A 17,305-nucleotide genomic window follows, 5' to 3' on the forward strand; every position below is an offset into this window, starting at 1 on the left:
AAGAGTCCATATATTTTCTGGGGGCATTGAAGAGAAGTAGCATTACATGACATCATGACACCAAGACTCACTCTGTCACTTGTTTTAAAAGGATTCCATTTTATTTCTTCAAATAAAATACACTTATTTGAACAAGATTAAAAAAATAATAAAAATATTTCAACACGGAATGTCACACTTAACAGTAATAACACCGTCACTCAAAGCATGACTGAGGTGCAGTGTGAAGCCTGTACCCACAGACTGACATTTTAAAATCAAATACATAAAACTGCATTTAAAAAAACAACAACATGTAACTCCTCTATCATATACAAGAGTATTTAGTAAGAAATAGGCTATATTGTGGCTCAATGAAGCAGCAAATTCTTTAAAAAATACATGGGTCTACCTTTTTAAATTTGTAACCGAAGCCACAACTGTGGTAACTTGTCCATGCAACAAAATACTACTGGGTATAAGGTATACCACGCCAACTATAGATTATAATCAAACATTCAAGATAAAACAAGATTTCAGCAAAGATCCATCCCTTTGTAAAGATCACATTTTACCTATTTGAGGTATGTTTTCAGTGTTTGCATACTAAATATTTCTGGTTACATATTCTTAGGTGTTTTTCCAACTAAAGGCCAAAATGTTGTTTACACAATAATGTATATCTTGATAATATATCTAAACTTTTGTAAATAAAAATATTTTAGCCTACAACTACAACTATCGCTACAAGTGGGTGTCTCAAATAACTGTTTTCATATCAAACAACTTCAATAAAGGTCACTTAGTTTGCAAACATGTCTTTGTAATACATAGTGTTGAACGTCTATAGTTTCACCGATATATTACTTAATCAAAAATATTATATATTAATATATTCAGGATTGCAAAATGTATATCTAAGCAAGTGTACTGTTTTTGTGTTAAGCAAATGCAGCGGCCTAGGATGGCTTAAAACTGTATCCGACTTATTGCTTTAACGTGACCAACACTCAGTACCGATGCCTGATCCTACTTTATGCAACAGACAGTCAGTCATATTATCCACCATGCGTTATAAAACCTTTCAAAGGTTAAACCTCCATCCGACACCACAGACACCTAGAAAAATCATTCGACTGAGATATTAGACTAGAGAAAATATGAACTGGTTAACTGCATAGCATTCAGATGGGGTTGGTGCACATTGCAGGTGCATTACTCAATTGTCATGTGGTATGCCACTAGGCTAGGGGCTATTAAAACTAGGCTTTTCATCAACACAACTCATTCATAAAATGTAGGATCTGGATCCCATCTATTAAGAGCGTACTTGTTGCCACGGAGTTCATCTTTGAGTAGCTCTGCACCACGAGCGGCAGGTGAACGCAGCACAACATCAAGAGGGGCAGCGACAGACAGGAGTAGTAACATCACCAGGCACAAAGATGGCCGACATAGCAGCCTAATATAGGTTCACTCTGACACTGTGAAAAGGACAATCACAACTGGAGTTACTACAAAAAGGTTGGACGTGTGTGACGCAGTACTGACGTAGTACTACACGGGTACTATACATATGATGTAGTACTACACAGTTATTATGTGATGTAGTACTACTACACAGGGACTACTAATCGGATGTAACGTTAGAACTACACAAGTACTATACATCTGATGTAGTACTACAAAGGTACTATTAATCTGATATAGTATTACACAGGTACTATACATCTGTAGGAGTCTAGAGAGATCGGAGTGACAAGACAACCAATCCAACCAGAAAGTGGAAGGCCAACCCTGTGTGCGGATGGATACAAACCCAATGTGTTCTGTACAAGCCTCTTCAAAAGTAGACCCACCCCACACACAAGAGCTGTCACTAGGCAACACTATAGTTCAATGACTGATGGAAGACAATGGGAGTTGTTTTCTTTTCGGCTGGTCAAGGCTTTGTGTTAAAAGTCCCCAGAGTGGGATAGTGCAGATAGTCAGTAAACCCTCATCCCTTCATTACTGTTCCCTACAATTAACCAGTGAGACACCAACCACCATCTCTCTTTCTGATCGTCTGCCTGTCAGTCCGTCTGTCTGTCAGTACCTCCTTTTCCCCAGCTTTCCAGTGTCTGTCATGCAGGTTTTAGGCCGAAGCGCTGCAAGATGGGAAACCAAATATGGTTTTGGTTAATTATAGTGTCCAAAAAAGTTAAGGTTTGTTCACACACAAAAATAGATAAAACATCAGAAATTCCAAGTTCTTTAAAAAATATATATTTTCTCCCCTTGCATTTCAGCAGGCAGGGGGGACATTCACACAGATGTTTTGTTGTATTTTGTATGTTTAAAAGACACCAAAATATCTGGGTCAATAATAGTGTAGAAATATCACCTCTAACAATATTGATAATGTAACAAGGTAGTTATAGCTTTTTGTTTAATTTGCTTCTGTTTATTGTATTACACGTGGTATTTTAAAATGTATATTTACTGAACAAAGAAATTCTGACTGAATTGCATTGGCTACCTGGATCAGCTGTTTGTTTCTTCTTGTTGTGATGGACTATCTGATTCTCATTGGTCATCTTCACATCTTGGTCCTCCACATAGTTGCTGCAAAACAAAACAAGGAGGGGAAAAGAAACCAGTTTAATTTCTGCCTGTGCATCATCTGACCAGGTATATGAAAGGCTGGAGCACAGGAGCCGCGGAGGACACAAAATGGAGGACGGACAGACAAGCAAGCTTGAAGCTCCAAGTCTTATGTCCTACAAAGAAGCTACAGAGAGGTGGAGTGACAAGGGACCAGGAGGTCTGTTGGAACTTGAAGGACTTGGCATCACAAGCGAAGCTGTGGGTTGGAGGTTGGGATGACTGGGGTGACTTGGGGAAATGAACGCAACCTGAGGGAGGGCTGACTGACACAAGGCCAATCTGGGACTCTGTTACTCACTGTTTCAGATCGTGATGTCTGCTACTACTGCGGGGGCTGGAGTAGAGAGAGCACATCTCCGTTTAACAAAGAAAAAGACTTCAGTGCCAATCATTCACTGATAGAACTAATAGGAATGTCCGTCCTTGTAAAGACATGACAGCTCCTCCACTATCCTACACAGTCTCCTTCCATTTGAAACAACTCATTTAAAATCTAATTTATCACATGCTTCGTTAACAACATATGAATATGGTAAATTACTTCACATACTCTGCCACTATGAACACGTTGACAGCAGCTGGACAGAAGAACCAATAAGCATGTGTGCAAATTGTTGGCCAAGCAGCCAAACCAATCTGCACCTGTGTGAATTTTGATGGACAGGCAGCAGAGCAAATAATTCGCTTATATCAGGTTACAGCAGCCAATCCCATGCTGGGTTACCTGATTACAGTGTTCCTTTCACGGTGAGTGATGCGGGCGTTGTCGGTGAAGAGGATAGTGTGGTAGGGCAACACCGGGTCACAGGTGGGCAGGATGCCCCGCGCCGCCTGGCTCACGCTGTCCAAGACGCCGTTATAAACCAAGAGGTCATCGACTAACAGCTACACAAAGGAAGACACAAAGGAAGACACAAGGAAGTCTTACAGGCGTCCATTACGCTACCCACGGGAGACTGTGGGAAGCATAGTGGAGGAACTCTCGTGTCTTTTCAAGAACAGACGTTCCTATCTAACAGTAAGTCATTCATTTATTCGCTTTGATTTTCACCCAGAAAGTTAAACAGAGAACATATTATTGTTTACATAAAATATATAGGGAAGTTAATAGTAAGATTAATAATAGTACTTTATTAGTCCATTGTTGTCAGAAATGAGTCCTAAATTCCCAAGAGTCCCAAGTCCTAAATTCTGGATCTCTCTGATGAACATGGTCAGTGTTACCGTACTAAGTAGGAGAGAGAACAGAAGACTGACTTACCCCAAACTCCTTTACCCCCCTCTGTGGTGTCTTGGAGTAGTTCCACAGTTTGATCATGGACACGGTCACTGGCTGGTCAAATATGAGATACACGCGATTCACCAGTCCGGGGAGCACCGGTGCTAGCCACATGTGTCTGCCATCATGAGTGCCATCTACCAGCTTATCTGGAGTCCTCACATCACCGTTCACACTGTCCAGGACATTCACACTGTCTGGGAACGCAGCAATATCTAGGAGAAGCACTGTTAAAGAATGGACTACTATGGCTTTACTCCTGCCATTTATATTTCCTCCACTAGAGGACTCCCTTAAATTATTTCAGGGTATATATTTTGTTTGGGATTTCACCAAACTTGGTCCCAGCTTGGGTTCCTACTTTATGGCCAAGCTGCAAAATCAAAATTGGATATATTGTAGACATTTATGAAAATAAAAAAAATCTCTTTTTGGTGTTCATTTAAGGTTAGGGTTAAGCGTGAGGTTATCAGTGTGGTTAAGGTTAGGTCTAAAATCAGAATTTAAGAAGATAAATTGGAGAACTAGGCAGGGTTTTCGACTTTGCAAGTTGGCCAGATAGTGACGACAGTACAGGGAGAGCAGGCTTTCGTTCCACCCTAGCACTAAACAAACCGGATTCAACTAATCAGGTGTTTTAATGCTGGGCTATAACGAAAGCTTATACACCCTGTGGATTTCCAGGACCAGGGTTGGTGACCAGTCTCAGGCCAGACTCGAGGTATCACGCTAGCTACCCTACATGACCAAAAGTATGTGGACACCTGTTCGTCGAACATCTTATTCCAAAATGATGGGCATTAATATGGAGTTGGTGCCCCCTTTGCCGCTATAACAGCCTCCACTCTTCTGGGAAGGCTTTCCACTAGATGTTGGAACATTGCTGCGGGGACTTGCTTCCATTCAGCCATAAGAGCGTTAGTGAGGTCGGACACTGATGTTGGGCGATTAGGCCTGGCTCGCAGTCGGCGTTCCAATTCAACCCAAAGGTGTTCGTTGGAGTTGAGGTCAGTCAAATTTGACTGGCTCTGTACAGGCCAGTCAAGTTCTTCCACACCGATCTCGACAAATAATTTCTGTATGGACCTCTCTCTGTCCACAGGGGCATTGTAATACTGAAACAGGAAAGGGCCTTCCCCAAATTGTTGCCACAAAGTTGGAAGCACAGAATTGTCTAGAATGTCATTGTATGCTGTATCATTAAGATTTCCCTTCACTGGAACTAAGGGGCCTAGCCCGAACCATGAAAAGCAGCCCCAGACCATTATTCCTTATCGACCAAACTTCACAGTTGGCACTATCCATTGGGGCAGGTAGCGTTATCCTGGCATCCGCCAAACCCAGACAGATTTGTCTGTCGGACTGTCAGATGGTGAAGCGTGATTTATCACTCCAGAGAACGCGTTTCCACTGCTCCATAGTTCAATGGCGGCGAGCTTTACACCACTGCAGCGGACGCTTGGCATTGTGCATGATGATTTCAGGATTATGTGCGGCTGCTCGGCCATGGAAACCCATTTCATGAAGCTCCCAACGAACAGTTATTGTGCTGACGTTGCTTCCAGAGGCAGTTTGGAACTCGGTAGTGAGTGTTGCAACCGAAGACAGACGATTTTTAAGTGCTTCTGCACTCGGTGGTCCCGTACTGTGAGCTTGTGTGGCCTACCACTTCGCGGCTGAACCGTTGTTACTCCTAGACGTTTCCACTTCACAGCATCAAGGCAAAAATTCAACAACTGACTTGTTGGAAAGGTGTCATCCTATGACGGTGCCCCGTTGAAAGTCACAGAGGTCTTCAGTAAGGCCATTCTACTGCCAATGTTTGTCTATGGAGATTGCATGGCGGTGTGCTCGATTTTATACACCTGTCAGAAACAGGGGTGGCTGAAATAGCCAAATCCACTAATTTGAAGGGATGTCCACATACTTTTGTATATAGTGAAGCTCAGCCAGTCAGGTCTAGTGAGACTAGCGACCACCAAGTGCAGATTGCAGCAGTGATGGTTCTCAGTATGTGTGTGTGTGTGTGGTGTTTACATTGTAGGTAGGATACTGTTGTCACTGAGGGGGATCTTCTCATCGTTCTGGTCATAGAACTCCAGGCCGTTCATACCAATGTAGTAGGGGTCACCCCAGGTGGTCAGCAGCTGCAGCTGGAAGATGACTGGTGGGTCAAGGGTTAAGGAAGAGCGACGTGGAGCCATGTACACACTCAGGCCTTTGGCAGTCATCAAGTAATTTAGTGATTGTCCAGATCATAGTATCCCAGCAGGCAAAACTGATTGGAATGACATTTACAAAAAGCAAAACAATAATAATATATATTTGTCAATTTTATCCACTATAAGGTGATTTATTTATTGTTGGGGTCAATTCTATACACTGGTCGCATTATTTCTGCATGTCCATGTAAGGTGACATGTTATGTTAGTAAAGGCATACTGTATTCTGTGGGACTATTTCTTGTGAGCAGCAGGAGGAAGGATACATCCACAAGGCATGATGGGGGCCTCATAGTCCATGCTGGCGTGCTCCTGCCTTTTGGAACCAGCTCTGAAAACCACACAAGACACAAACCTTAAGATTATATCTCATATTGTATAGCAGTACTGTAGTTGAGAATATGAAATAGGCCGTGGCTAGTTTTCGCCCACGTTCCAACCGCCCCTCCGGAAACATCTTTTTTAGGGGCAAGGATCTGGATCACGTTCTGCCCATGTGTTATTTCATGCACACATTCATTTTTCTAACGTAGCTGCTGCTCCCCCCTCCCATCACGGTTCGTGATGATGATGTAGCCTATATCTCTGCCTCATATTTCTGAACAGCTGAGGTAAAAACCCTGAGGAGATTTGAACGAACATATATATTATGAAAGTTACAATCTTCTCTGTCGGTCTTTTGTAACAGATATCGCAGTTGCACAAGTAGGACTCAGTCCCCACACGTTGGACACATTTTGTGTAATCTTTATAGTTGCTGCCATATCGTAGTTACTGAAAAAGGAACACCTGTCCGCCTCCTGCGTAGCCAACGCTGATGAAAAATGAACATTCGATCGCTAATTAGACTGCGTGTCTGTGTCTTGCTATGTTCCAACTCTGAACATTCTAGGCAGCCGAGCGTGTATCCGGACAGGGTAGAAAGAGTCTTGACAAGTCTGGGCAGGTTCGTTTTGTGTCATCCGGTGCCATAGTTACGCCATATGTTGATATCGTGGTGAGAGTAAATAGCTGCATGTAACTCAGTGCCTAAGAAGAACATGAAATCACTAGACTGCCTGTCTGTGTCGTGCTCATGTCTGCAATACTGACAACAAAGTTTGTACGAACATGTCGATAATGTGTTGTGTATAAAACATGCAAATAGCTGGGTCGAGAGTTTCAAGTTCCTTGGTGTCCACATCACCAACGAACTATCATGGTCCAAACATACCAAGACAGTCATGAAGAGGGCACGACAAAACCTTATCCCTCTCAGGAGACTGAAAAGATTTGTCATGGGTCACCAGATCCTCAAAAGGTTCTACAGCTGTACCATCGAGAGCATCCTGACCGGTTGCATAACCTCCTGGTATGGCAACTGCTCGGCATCTGACCATAAGGCGCTACAGAGGGTAGTGCGAACGGCCCAGTACATCACTGGGGCCAAGCTTCCTGCCATCCAGGACCTATATAATAGGCGGTGTCAGAGGAAAGCCCATAAAATTGTTAGAGACTCCAGTCACCCAAGTTATAGACTGTTTTCTCTGCTACCGCACGGGAAGCGGTACCGAAGCGCCAAGTCTAGGACCAAAAGCCTCCTCAACAGCTTCTACCCCCAAGCAATAAGACTGCTGAACAATTTATAAAATTGACACCCCCCAGAACGGTTTTGTGTACAAAATGAGGTTTGCAGGCTACACCAGTGCAGTAGCGAACCGTCATTCAGGACAGGCCCACCTGTATTGAGCCCCACCTGTTTAGCTACAAAAAAACTAATAATAATGGAATTTATTTTTGTTGTCTGTTTTTCATGTTATTTTAATACGTGTCACATATCAGTTTGCAAACAATGTAAAAAAATATATATTTAAAAATCATTGAGTTAATAAATCTGCATACAAACATGGTGTATTTTTTGCTTTCTTGAATAAGGCAACTCCAAAATGCAGGTGTTTCAGCCTAGCTCAGTGCTTTCTGTGATGGAGGGGCAGCCAGCGGAACATACAGAGCATAGGGGTTGGTAATGTTCTCTAGTTGCGCCGTGATTGGCTCAGTGTTCTGTCACTCAGGTGCGGAGAGTTCGAGAATTCAAGCTGCCATAGATTTACATTAGAAGTGCCCACCCAAGAAGACTCAAGGTCATTGGCCACAGATAAAATTATGTCAAATCACGTTATATCTACAGTAGCTTTGAATGGACTGATCATGTCAACATCATACTTTCAAGATCTTAGCTAGCAAGCTAGCAGTCATCATCATGAATCAAGTCGACAATCTACTGGCAAATCCTTTTCAATCCTTGTCATATGAAGAGAAATTATAGATTAAACGTATTGGTGCTCATCGGCCATTGGACATAAACATTACACAACAAGTTGGAAATGCAAATTCAATAATGAGTGGTTTGAAAGGAATCAGTGGCTAACTGCAAGCGTTGCAAAGCAATCACTAGCCTGCAATTCAGTGGAGAGGGTGTGTGGTCCAAGTCTGGGTTTAAGGGTCAATTTTCCAAGCTTAAAAGGATAAACATTCACATGAAACACCATGGGCCAGAAAAGGTTGAATACATTGGCCAGGCTGTCAATCCAGCATGGCTTCTTCTGTGTTCAAAAGAACTGGAAACCTCAGATTTCAGTGAGTTCAAGACAACTGGGAACTCTGAAAAAAAACGACCTCCGACTGGGAAAATACGTTATGAACGGGAATTCCAAGTCTGGAACTAGGGCCTCTTTCTAGAGGTCCAACCTGAAGATCCTTGACGTCATGATTCAACCTTGTTTCCCCCCCCAGAGTTCCCATTTGTCTTGAACGCCCCATAAATCCAGAGAATGCCAGACATTGATGAAAAAGTTTGATGACAAAATTTGCCGACAAGAAGGACCGCTGCGACATCTTCCTGTTCAAGTGAGCACAGCACAACAAGGTGAGTCCAAAAATGTCTTGTATGCTGCTGCATAAATTATGTAATATGCCAGGGAGATATGTATACTGTAGCTAAGAAAGTAATACTAAGTGTATGTTGTGTAGTAAGATGTTAGTAGCCCATGTACTAATTTGGTGCCTTTCCCCCTCATAACTTAGCCTACTGTTCTGACTTGGTGGTGCACATGTAGTCTATAGCCTGTTTTTGAGAAATGTCAACATTGAATATTGTAGGAGCGTTCATTGTCTGCTTATATGCCTGCCCCCTTTATCTATCCTACGGTTCTGACTTGGTGTACAGGGAGAATACTGTAAGAACGGCCCGTGTTCTGAATTCTGTCTCTGTACATTTCAAAAGTTCTGAACAAATAGTTATACTGACTACGCCCGTCTTAGCTCGCTCATTAATGTCGTAATCGAAATTACGAGTTGCCTCTTAACCACTCATTGTTTCCTTTATGCCATAGTTTGTACATCTCAGTTGTCAGTAGAAACCACATTTGTTTAAGCAAGTGTGCCATATCAGCTATGTTTTTTAAAAAGGAAGTACATGAGGCTGAATGAACTGTTTCGCTGCCAGACAAGGCTCAGCTGATAGCCAGGTGGAGCAGTGGTAACGATTCACTCCATGGTGCTGAAAAGAAAGCTCTGTTGGGACAGATTTATGTAGGCAGTTTGTGGGCACCGTTTGTCACCGTTATAGTGCAATTAATGTATTGTTTATTGTTGTGTCGTTGCTTTGCTGCCATGCAAAAAAAGAAAAAGTTTTTTTTGCCCCACCAAGATTTACATGCTAAAATTGCCACTGCACCAGTGACCAGACAAAAACGATCGAGGAGGGGGGAGTGGCAGCGAAGCACTCAGCACAGCAGCTACGTAGGCAGCAGAGTGGGCACTCAGCTCCTTAAAAAAACATCTGTATTTTTAGCCTGGGCATATTGGGATACAGAAACTCTGTATCTGTAGCCACTCTATATGAATTATCATATGAATTCGTCATACTTTTGATGCATGACTAAGTGCTTGGCACAGTGCGGATAATGGGCAGAATGCAGTTTTACGAGACGCTAAAGGCATCAGCACGCTTCAGTCCGGCTGGACCGAACAGAACGAGTGTCCTTGAATACTCCCTTGAAAGACCTTCGCTTCAAAAACTAGGGAAAAAAAGCGTCAATAGTACTGTTTGTCCATTTTGAGGCGCCCTAGCCAGTATACACTTCCTCAAAATAGTCTGAATTCATCTAAGATAACTCAAGAAATCTGTCAGATATTTTTCAATTAAAAATGTTCAACGGATCGTCGCTCGTTGAATGACAACAAAGACATTATTTTAGAATCTCCACTGTTAACCAATCACAGACGAAGGGGCGTAGACTTTGGCTCCGAACTTCGGCTCGCCTCCAGAATTTTTTTTGTGTGCCCGAACAGCCGGAAAAACCCTCACCGGAGTCCAAAACTAACAAAGACGTCACAAAATGTCATCATAATATAGGCACCAACTCTACCAAACTGTTTCGGCTGGGAAGCATGCGGACGTCTTAAAACAGACGTCTTACAACAACAGAGCCATTACTTTAAACACCTTCCTATTGGGAGGTGGCCTACAACTAGCCTGGTCCTAGATCTGTTTGTGCTGTTTTGCCGACTCTTTTGGTCATTGGCAAGACGGAACAAACAGATCTGGGATCAGACTAGCCTACAAGTACTCACTTCAGTGTGTAGGCCAAGTCCTCTGCTGTAGTCTTGCTGTTGACCAGGCCAGTGGAGGGGTTCTGGAGGAAGTCGATGAAGAGGATCTCCTGAGCAAAGTCAAAGTGACAGTTCCCTGGTCCCTTCCTGATGAGGAAGCCCTCTGCTGGAGAGATGAGTGTATTGTCCAGAGACACATGGATCACCTTCACCTGGAGAACACAGGAACAATACATGGGTGTCTTAACAAAATGTGGACCATGGTTAGAATTGTGTTTTTGTGGGGAAATAAGGATTCACCCCTTCAACAACATTCTCAGTCAAAATTCAGAGCTATTTAAAGATCTATGGCAGTTATTGCATATGTTGTATATGCACTCCTATGGGGCATCGTATACATTTGTACAACTACAACGCACCACACATTTAAATGACAACTTCGAAATGCAATGGCAACCTACAGGGCCCAGATATTTCTATTTCAATTGACACTTCCACCAGAATACTAAAAAGGCAGGAAGTTCTCCATCCCAGTGATTAAACAAGTGACTCTCTCTTACCCCTCTGTAGGAGTCCTCTGGGGTCTTGTTGTAGTTCCAGATGCGGAGGCCAGCCACCGTATGGGCCTTGTCAAAGTTGACTGTCAGGGTGTGGTGCTGGCCACAGAAGAACGGGATCAGCCACATGTGCTGGTCTTCAGTGGTGATGTTGTGGCCGTCAATGAGTCTGGACAGAGGAGAGAGAGAGAGAGACAGACACCTCACTGGTTATATACATGTCATTCTGCAGCATAACGGACATGAAAACCTAGTATTTATGAGACACTTTGTTATACTTGGGACACTTTAGACTGCTTCCTATCCTTGCAGTAGTGGTACGTGTTCACTTCAGTGTAAAGTGAACCTTAAACTTTTTTGTTTTTACATTTTAGAAGAAAAAAAAACTTTTTCAAATACACAATTGTTCCATGCAAGGATATAGCATGATATTTGAAATACATAAAAAAAAAACGTTTACATTTCGTTTTTATGATGGTGCATTGAGCTGCTGCTGCTTCAAACGCCATGTGACATTGTTTACGTTTTCAGTGGCAGTTTTGTTGTGCACTGTTGTTGCGCCTACAGAGGGGTATACTACAAAGCAGAATCAACTATGATAAGCAACCAGAAAAAAACTATTAATTTTATGGCTACTAAAAAAAGCTACACTAAAGCACTTAAGGCACTGGCCGGCAGGTATATCCTTATCTCATCGCGCACTAGCGACTCCTGTGGCGGGCCGGGAGCAGTGCACGCTGACCAGGTCGCCAGGTGTACGGTGTTTCCTCCGACACATTGGTGCAGCTGGCTTCCGGGTTGAATGTGCATTGTGTCAAGAAACAGTGCGGCTTGGTTGGGTTGTGTTTCGGAGGACGTATGGCTCTCGACCTTCGCCTCTCCCGAGTCCGTACGGGAGTTGCAGCGATGAGACAAGACTGTAACTACTACCAATTGGATACCACGAAATTGGGGGAAAAAAGGGCCAAAAAAGATATAATAATAATAATAACAATAAAAAAAAGATTTAAAAAAGGTTTGTGAAACTAACTAGACAATTTCCATTGCAAGCTCATCTTTCTACAAAAGAAAAAGTTGTACCAGAATATTTAGGCAAGTTGGCTGGCTAACGCCTTGATAGCGGTTTTGTAGTATACCCCTCAGGTCTGAGGACGCACAAAGTTTTCATTTCCCCTCATGTTGCATTTGACATGAACAGGCAATTGACTGCGACGCGGACACTCCATCTCAGAACCTTGAACGGCAGCCGACGTACACAACCATAACCACCTTGAAACCAAAGCCTACGGCTAAACAAAGCGTCTTTATATTTCAAATCAACAAAGAAACTATTTTTAATTCTTTGGATTTTCGACATAACGACTTGATAAACCTAATGTTGACCGATGCACAATGCTGTTGACTGAGTGGGAAAATGTAGCCTGGCTTTGCCATGCATTTCAAATGTCTAAAAAGTTTCCATTTCGTTTTCCACAGTCACTACTGACCCTGACATAATCTGCTCAGACTGCCTCTTGATCCATCCTGATCCAACTCCTGAGAAATGTGCAGTCTTTCTCGCCCAGCTATCAGAAGGCGGCCGGAGATGGGCCGGTCACGGTGGGCCACGACACGGCCGCTCAGAACTACTACAGCGCCAAAGACAAGAACCTGAAGCGACACTCGCTTATCAACAAGAAGCGGAAGGAGGACAACATGACCCACCTCAACAACGAGAACCTGGAGAAGCCTCAGTCATGCACCAACCTGTCCACCCTTATCCAGGACCAGTGTCCCCCAGACCTCATCGAGAGCTCCAACAACGACACGGCACGCCGGTCGAGAAGGCCCCAACACGGCCCCCGACATGCCCAAGAGGGTGATGGTCAAAGCCTTCCTTGGCGAGCTGCTGCGCTGCCTCGGTGAGTTCCTGTGCCAGCACTGCTACCGGCTCCAGAACCTGTCCCCCAACGACCCAGGGCTGTAGCATCAGAGCGTGGACCGCTTCCTGCTCGACCACGGCTGGGGGAACCAGAGCACCCTCACCCCGGCCAACATGGCGTTTAACTATACCGCAAGGTGGTGTCCTCTGAGGCGGGTACGGAGCACCAGCTGCAGGACGTGGTGATCACCTGCCTCTACCTGACCTGTTCCTACATGGGCAACGATATCTCCTACTCAGTGAGACCCTTCCTGGTGGAGAGCTCCAGGGACATCTCCTGGGGCCGCTGCCTGTCCATCATCAACACATCATAATGTGTGCCAACATGCTCCAGATGAACACGGACCAACACTTTCTCTTCCGACCTGAAAGACGAGATCCAGGAGGAGGAGAGGAGCCGCTTGCTCATCGGTCTGGACTGGGGAGGGGCACCGGGAAGAGGGACCAGAAGAGGGTGGGGGCCTACTCCAGTCTGGTATTTCAAAATGGAGGGAGGCGGACTGGTTGAGGAAGTAGGAAAGGGTAGAGGTGAAGTTTCGATGTGATTCATAGATTATGAGAGTTTACATGAGGGCCTACCAGCCACCCATGACTGTTTTACTGACTGTCTAAGGTGTGCCTACCACGGAAGGGAGGACTACTGCTATATATCGAAACAAAGCTGTAATAAACATTGACATGATAGACACATAAGAGTTGGAGTCAGTTGAATAAAATCCCTTGCAACGCTGTTGTCGTTGACAAGTTAACTAGATCACTTTGGCGTTTCATGTCTTAAAAAACATCCTCAGAGGGTACGCAGTTAGATCCATCTACATTGTCAGCGTTGTGAGGTCAGACACACACACACACACACACACACACACACACACACACACACACACACACACACACACACACACACACACACACACACACACACACACACACAGTACTGACTTGTCGAGGGTGCGTGTGTCCTGGCCGTACTCAGGCAGGTCGTTGAGGTCACGTGGCGAGGCGTCCAACATGGTCAGGTCCAGAGGCAGGCTGTCCCCCTCCTTCCCCACCACCTCTAACCCCGTCAGGCCCACGTAGTGGGAGTCCCCCCATGTCATACTCAACTCTATCCTAAGGCCTGGAAAGAGGGACGGGGGGAAGGGAGAGAAGGAGAGAGAGAGCTTGGAGGGTCAGTGTTGAACAAGCTGAGCTAGCTATATTTTACAGACATAAATAGCCTGTATGTAAAATGTGTGAATTGATCATGAATAAGACTAATTTAGAAGGGAGTACTCACACTTTCCATTGTACATTCCTGGGATCTGCTCCAGGGTCTCAGACTGACCAACAACAGGGTTCAGATTGAGGTTTAACTGAAAAATGGCAGTGAATAGAAATCAGAAATGTTAGTGTTGGGCTGGAAAAAAACCTGCATGTCCTGTATCAATCAAGGCGTTCCACATTTACACTGTATAGTCCAAGTCAGTCCGGTCAGACTCACCGTGAGGTCGTCCTCGGGTCTGAAGCCAGCCTGGGTGAAAGGTCTCTCCTCCCCCTCTCCGTCGGCCGTGCGGGGCCTCTGCAGCTCCTCCTCGGATCCAACCAGACCCTCGGAGCCCTTTGCCTCCCCGCAGAACGTCTCGTCGTAGCGAGACATGGCCTCCAGTATCTCATCGTCCGTGGTGAACAAGATGGTGTCCCCGAACTGGTCCAGACCTAAGATGAGAGCAGTGGAGGTTAGTTCTATAATCTAACGTAATAGTTCTAATGTTCTTGTCATTCCCAGATCGCATTTTGGTGATTTAAATAAATTGTGTGGTCATCCTCACAAGTCAAGCCAGTTCTCCATGAAAGCAATTCAGTTCATCTGGAATGGTCTAATACAGACCTTTTTTGAAGGGAACAAACTACACACAGAGGGGCCGTTTCCTGGACACAGATTATGACTAATGGAAGGACAAACTTAATTGCTTTCATGGACGACTGGCTTGAATTGTGCGGATCACCACACCACTTATTTTCATCATGAGCAAAAGCTATTTTCTACCCAAAATTGCAAAGACAATGTTGTGATCTATTTAATAAATACAAGAGACCAGCAACATGGATAAAAGGGTGTGGCAGTAGAAGAAACAGTGGCACCTAGTGGGCAAAACCTGGTATTTTAACACACATTTATGGGGGGAAATGCAAGCGACTTCAACATATAATTTCTCTAAACGGGGGGAAAACAATATCACGCAATTTACTGAGAATACATTACACAGTATGAATAAACAATACTCCAAGCCACAGCTTCATACTACTTGTCAAACATAGAGAACTGATGCTGTATACTGGATGTTGGGGTGGGCTTGGTGTGGGGTTGGGGGGTCAGTGGGTGGCTTAATCATTGTTAAGAAGTTTGGTCCAAATTGGACGTTGGGTACTATATTTATTAAATATTATATGAATCCTATACATTGAAAGGGCCAATTTGGGTGTGATCAATTAGTTGAATTTCTCAGAGTTCAAATGTAATGTTGCAAGAGTGCTTATCTTATCCGAAACCTTTCAGAACAATTTGAGATGGTGGGTGTCATGGCTTGCTGAAATGAAATAGAACTACCCATTTGGGTGTCATAGGAGAGAGCCTGTCCCTCACTAATGCTCCCCTACCTCCAGACAGAGTCCCTGATGCCTTGGCGATCTCTCCCCTGAAGATGCACCTCCCGTCCAGCAGCATTTCAGCTTCCTTCACCCCCCTGAACGAGTGGATCCTGGACTTGTTGTAGTTCCACACTCTTATCATGGCCACCTGACACGGCCCGGCGAACTCCAAGTAGATCACGTGACTCCTCCCCTGGGTGAAAGGTGCCAACCACAGGTGCATGTCGTCCTGTGTGAGGTTGACGCCATCGATCAGGTTGGTGACCACACGCGGGTCCTTTCCGTAGGCAGGCAGCACGTTAATATCAGGCGGGTCGGCGCGGATGTGGGTGGGAAGGAGGGGCTGACCGCTGGAGCTGAAGACTTCGAGACCGTTGAGGCCCACATAGTGGCGATCGCCCCACGTGGACAAGATGTTAATGACCAGACGTTGACCACGTGGGAGGACCGGAATTTCAAACTCCTCCTCGCGCTCCGGCTCGGCGGAAAGGTCATCCTCTGGGTCATCGCAGTGGCCCCCTTGAGGGGCGGGGGAGGAGAGGTGGGATGAGTTGGGGACGGGGCTGCAGGAGGAGGCTCCTGGGCCGGAGGAGGGGATTATGGCAATAGTGGCGGCTCTGGAGGAACGCTGGAGGAACTCGTCAAAGATGTCGCCCTCAAAGCTCATGTTGGAGATGCGACCACGCTGGCACTGGTTGAACTTGGTGAGGGAGTCCCAGGACTCCATGAGGGTGTCGTCATGGTCCTGCTGGCTGCGGAGATGGGCCCGGGGGGTACGCTGCTGCCTCCGGTTGCTGCTGCCCGATACTGAACCTGGCTCCTCTGTGGAATCAACACACACACTCTCATGTTACCTCAAAGGCAGTGCAGAGTACATAATAAAAGTGTAGTTAAGAGCAATAGGGAAGAAAGCAAGGTCATTTTGGGCCCGTTTTATACATTATAGCACTACTCTATATAATTTTGAGAGCAGGATTTATACTACTAAAGTTATGGCTCGCAATAACCTTTTTTTTTATTTACATATTCCAGGTTTGTAGAAGATAAAAGTCATGGTAATGTTGATGTCATTTTCACACTGAATAGCCCAGCTCCGACAGCTGGTGTGATGCTAGTCAAAGAGTCTTTGACCCACTTCAGGGTGATATGTCCACAAAATATATTGTCAGAGCCAGCTGGCATGTGGGGGGGGGGGGGTGACCCATAACTAGAGGGTCTGGCTGGAAGTCTGTTGTCAGGGAGATAAAGATTATTATAGGATGGAGATTTGATGTGATGCAGCAATCTGTCTGCTCTATAATCTTATTTAGGGACAAACAAAGATATGTCTGGTTCTGCCGTTGACACGAACATTGGGAAACTAATGTCAGATCCCGAGGGGGGGGGGATCATTATTGAGTTGCAGAACTAAGGCAAGTAGACAAACAGTCTCCCACTAGAGATCATTCTGTCTGACCTTAAGACGGTTACATGAATT

The 17,305-nt window shown here is 44.8% G+C and overlaps 1 protein-coding gene and 1 pseudogene across 3 annotated transcripts in view; one reads left to right on the forward strand and one right to left on the reverse strand.

The window, feature by feature from the left end:
* Positions 1–79: 79 nt before the first annotated feature.
* Positions 80–17,305, reverse strand: part of LOC129856540 (katanin-interacting protein) — a 29,294-nt gene continuing 12,068 nt past the window's right edge. For all 3 annotated transcript variants that reach the window (XM_055924380.1, XM_055924379.1, XM_055924381.1), the window contains exons 16-27: positions 15,838–16,650; positions 14,681–14,895; positions 14,477–14,552; positions 14,140–14,317; positions 11,283–11,448; positions 10,744–10,934; positions 6,396–6,460; positions 5,961–6,071; positions 3,890–4,122; positions 3,353–3,513; positions 2,501–2,586; positions 80–2,129 (exon numbers count right to left, since the gene is read on the reverse strand). In XM_055924380.1, coding sequence (XP_055780355.1) covers positions 2,071–2,129; positions 2,501–2,586; positions 3,353–3,513; positions 3,890–4,122; positions 5,961–6,071; positions 6,396–6,460; positions 10,744–10,934; positions 11,283–11,448; positions 14,140–14,317; positions 14,477–14,552; positions 14,681–14,895; positions 15,838–16,650 — 2,354 coding nt within the window. In that variant the 3' untranslated portion in view covers positions 80–2,070. The remainder of the gene's footprint in view (positions 2,130–2,500; positions 2,587–3,352; positions 3,514–3,889; positions 4,123–5,960; positions 6,072–6,395; positions 6,461–10,743; positions 10,935–11,282; positions 11,449–14,139; positions 14,318–14,476; positions 14,553–14,680; positions 14,896–15,837; positions 16,651–17,305) is intronic.
* Positions 12,672–13,745, forward strand: LOC129862369 (cyclin-dependent kinase 5 activator 1-like; annotated as a pseudogene).

The sequence above is a fragment of the Salvelinus fontinalis genome, chromosome 1, assembly GCF_029448725.1.
Source record: "Salvelinus fontinalis isolate EN_2023a chromosome 1, ASM2944872v1, whole genome shotgun sequence".
Lineage (NCBI taxonomy): Eukaryota > Metazoa > Chordata > Actinopteri > Salmoniformes > Salmonidae > Salvelinus > Salvelinus fontinalis.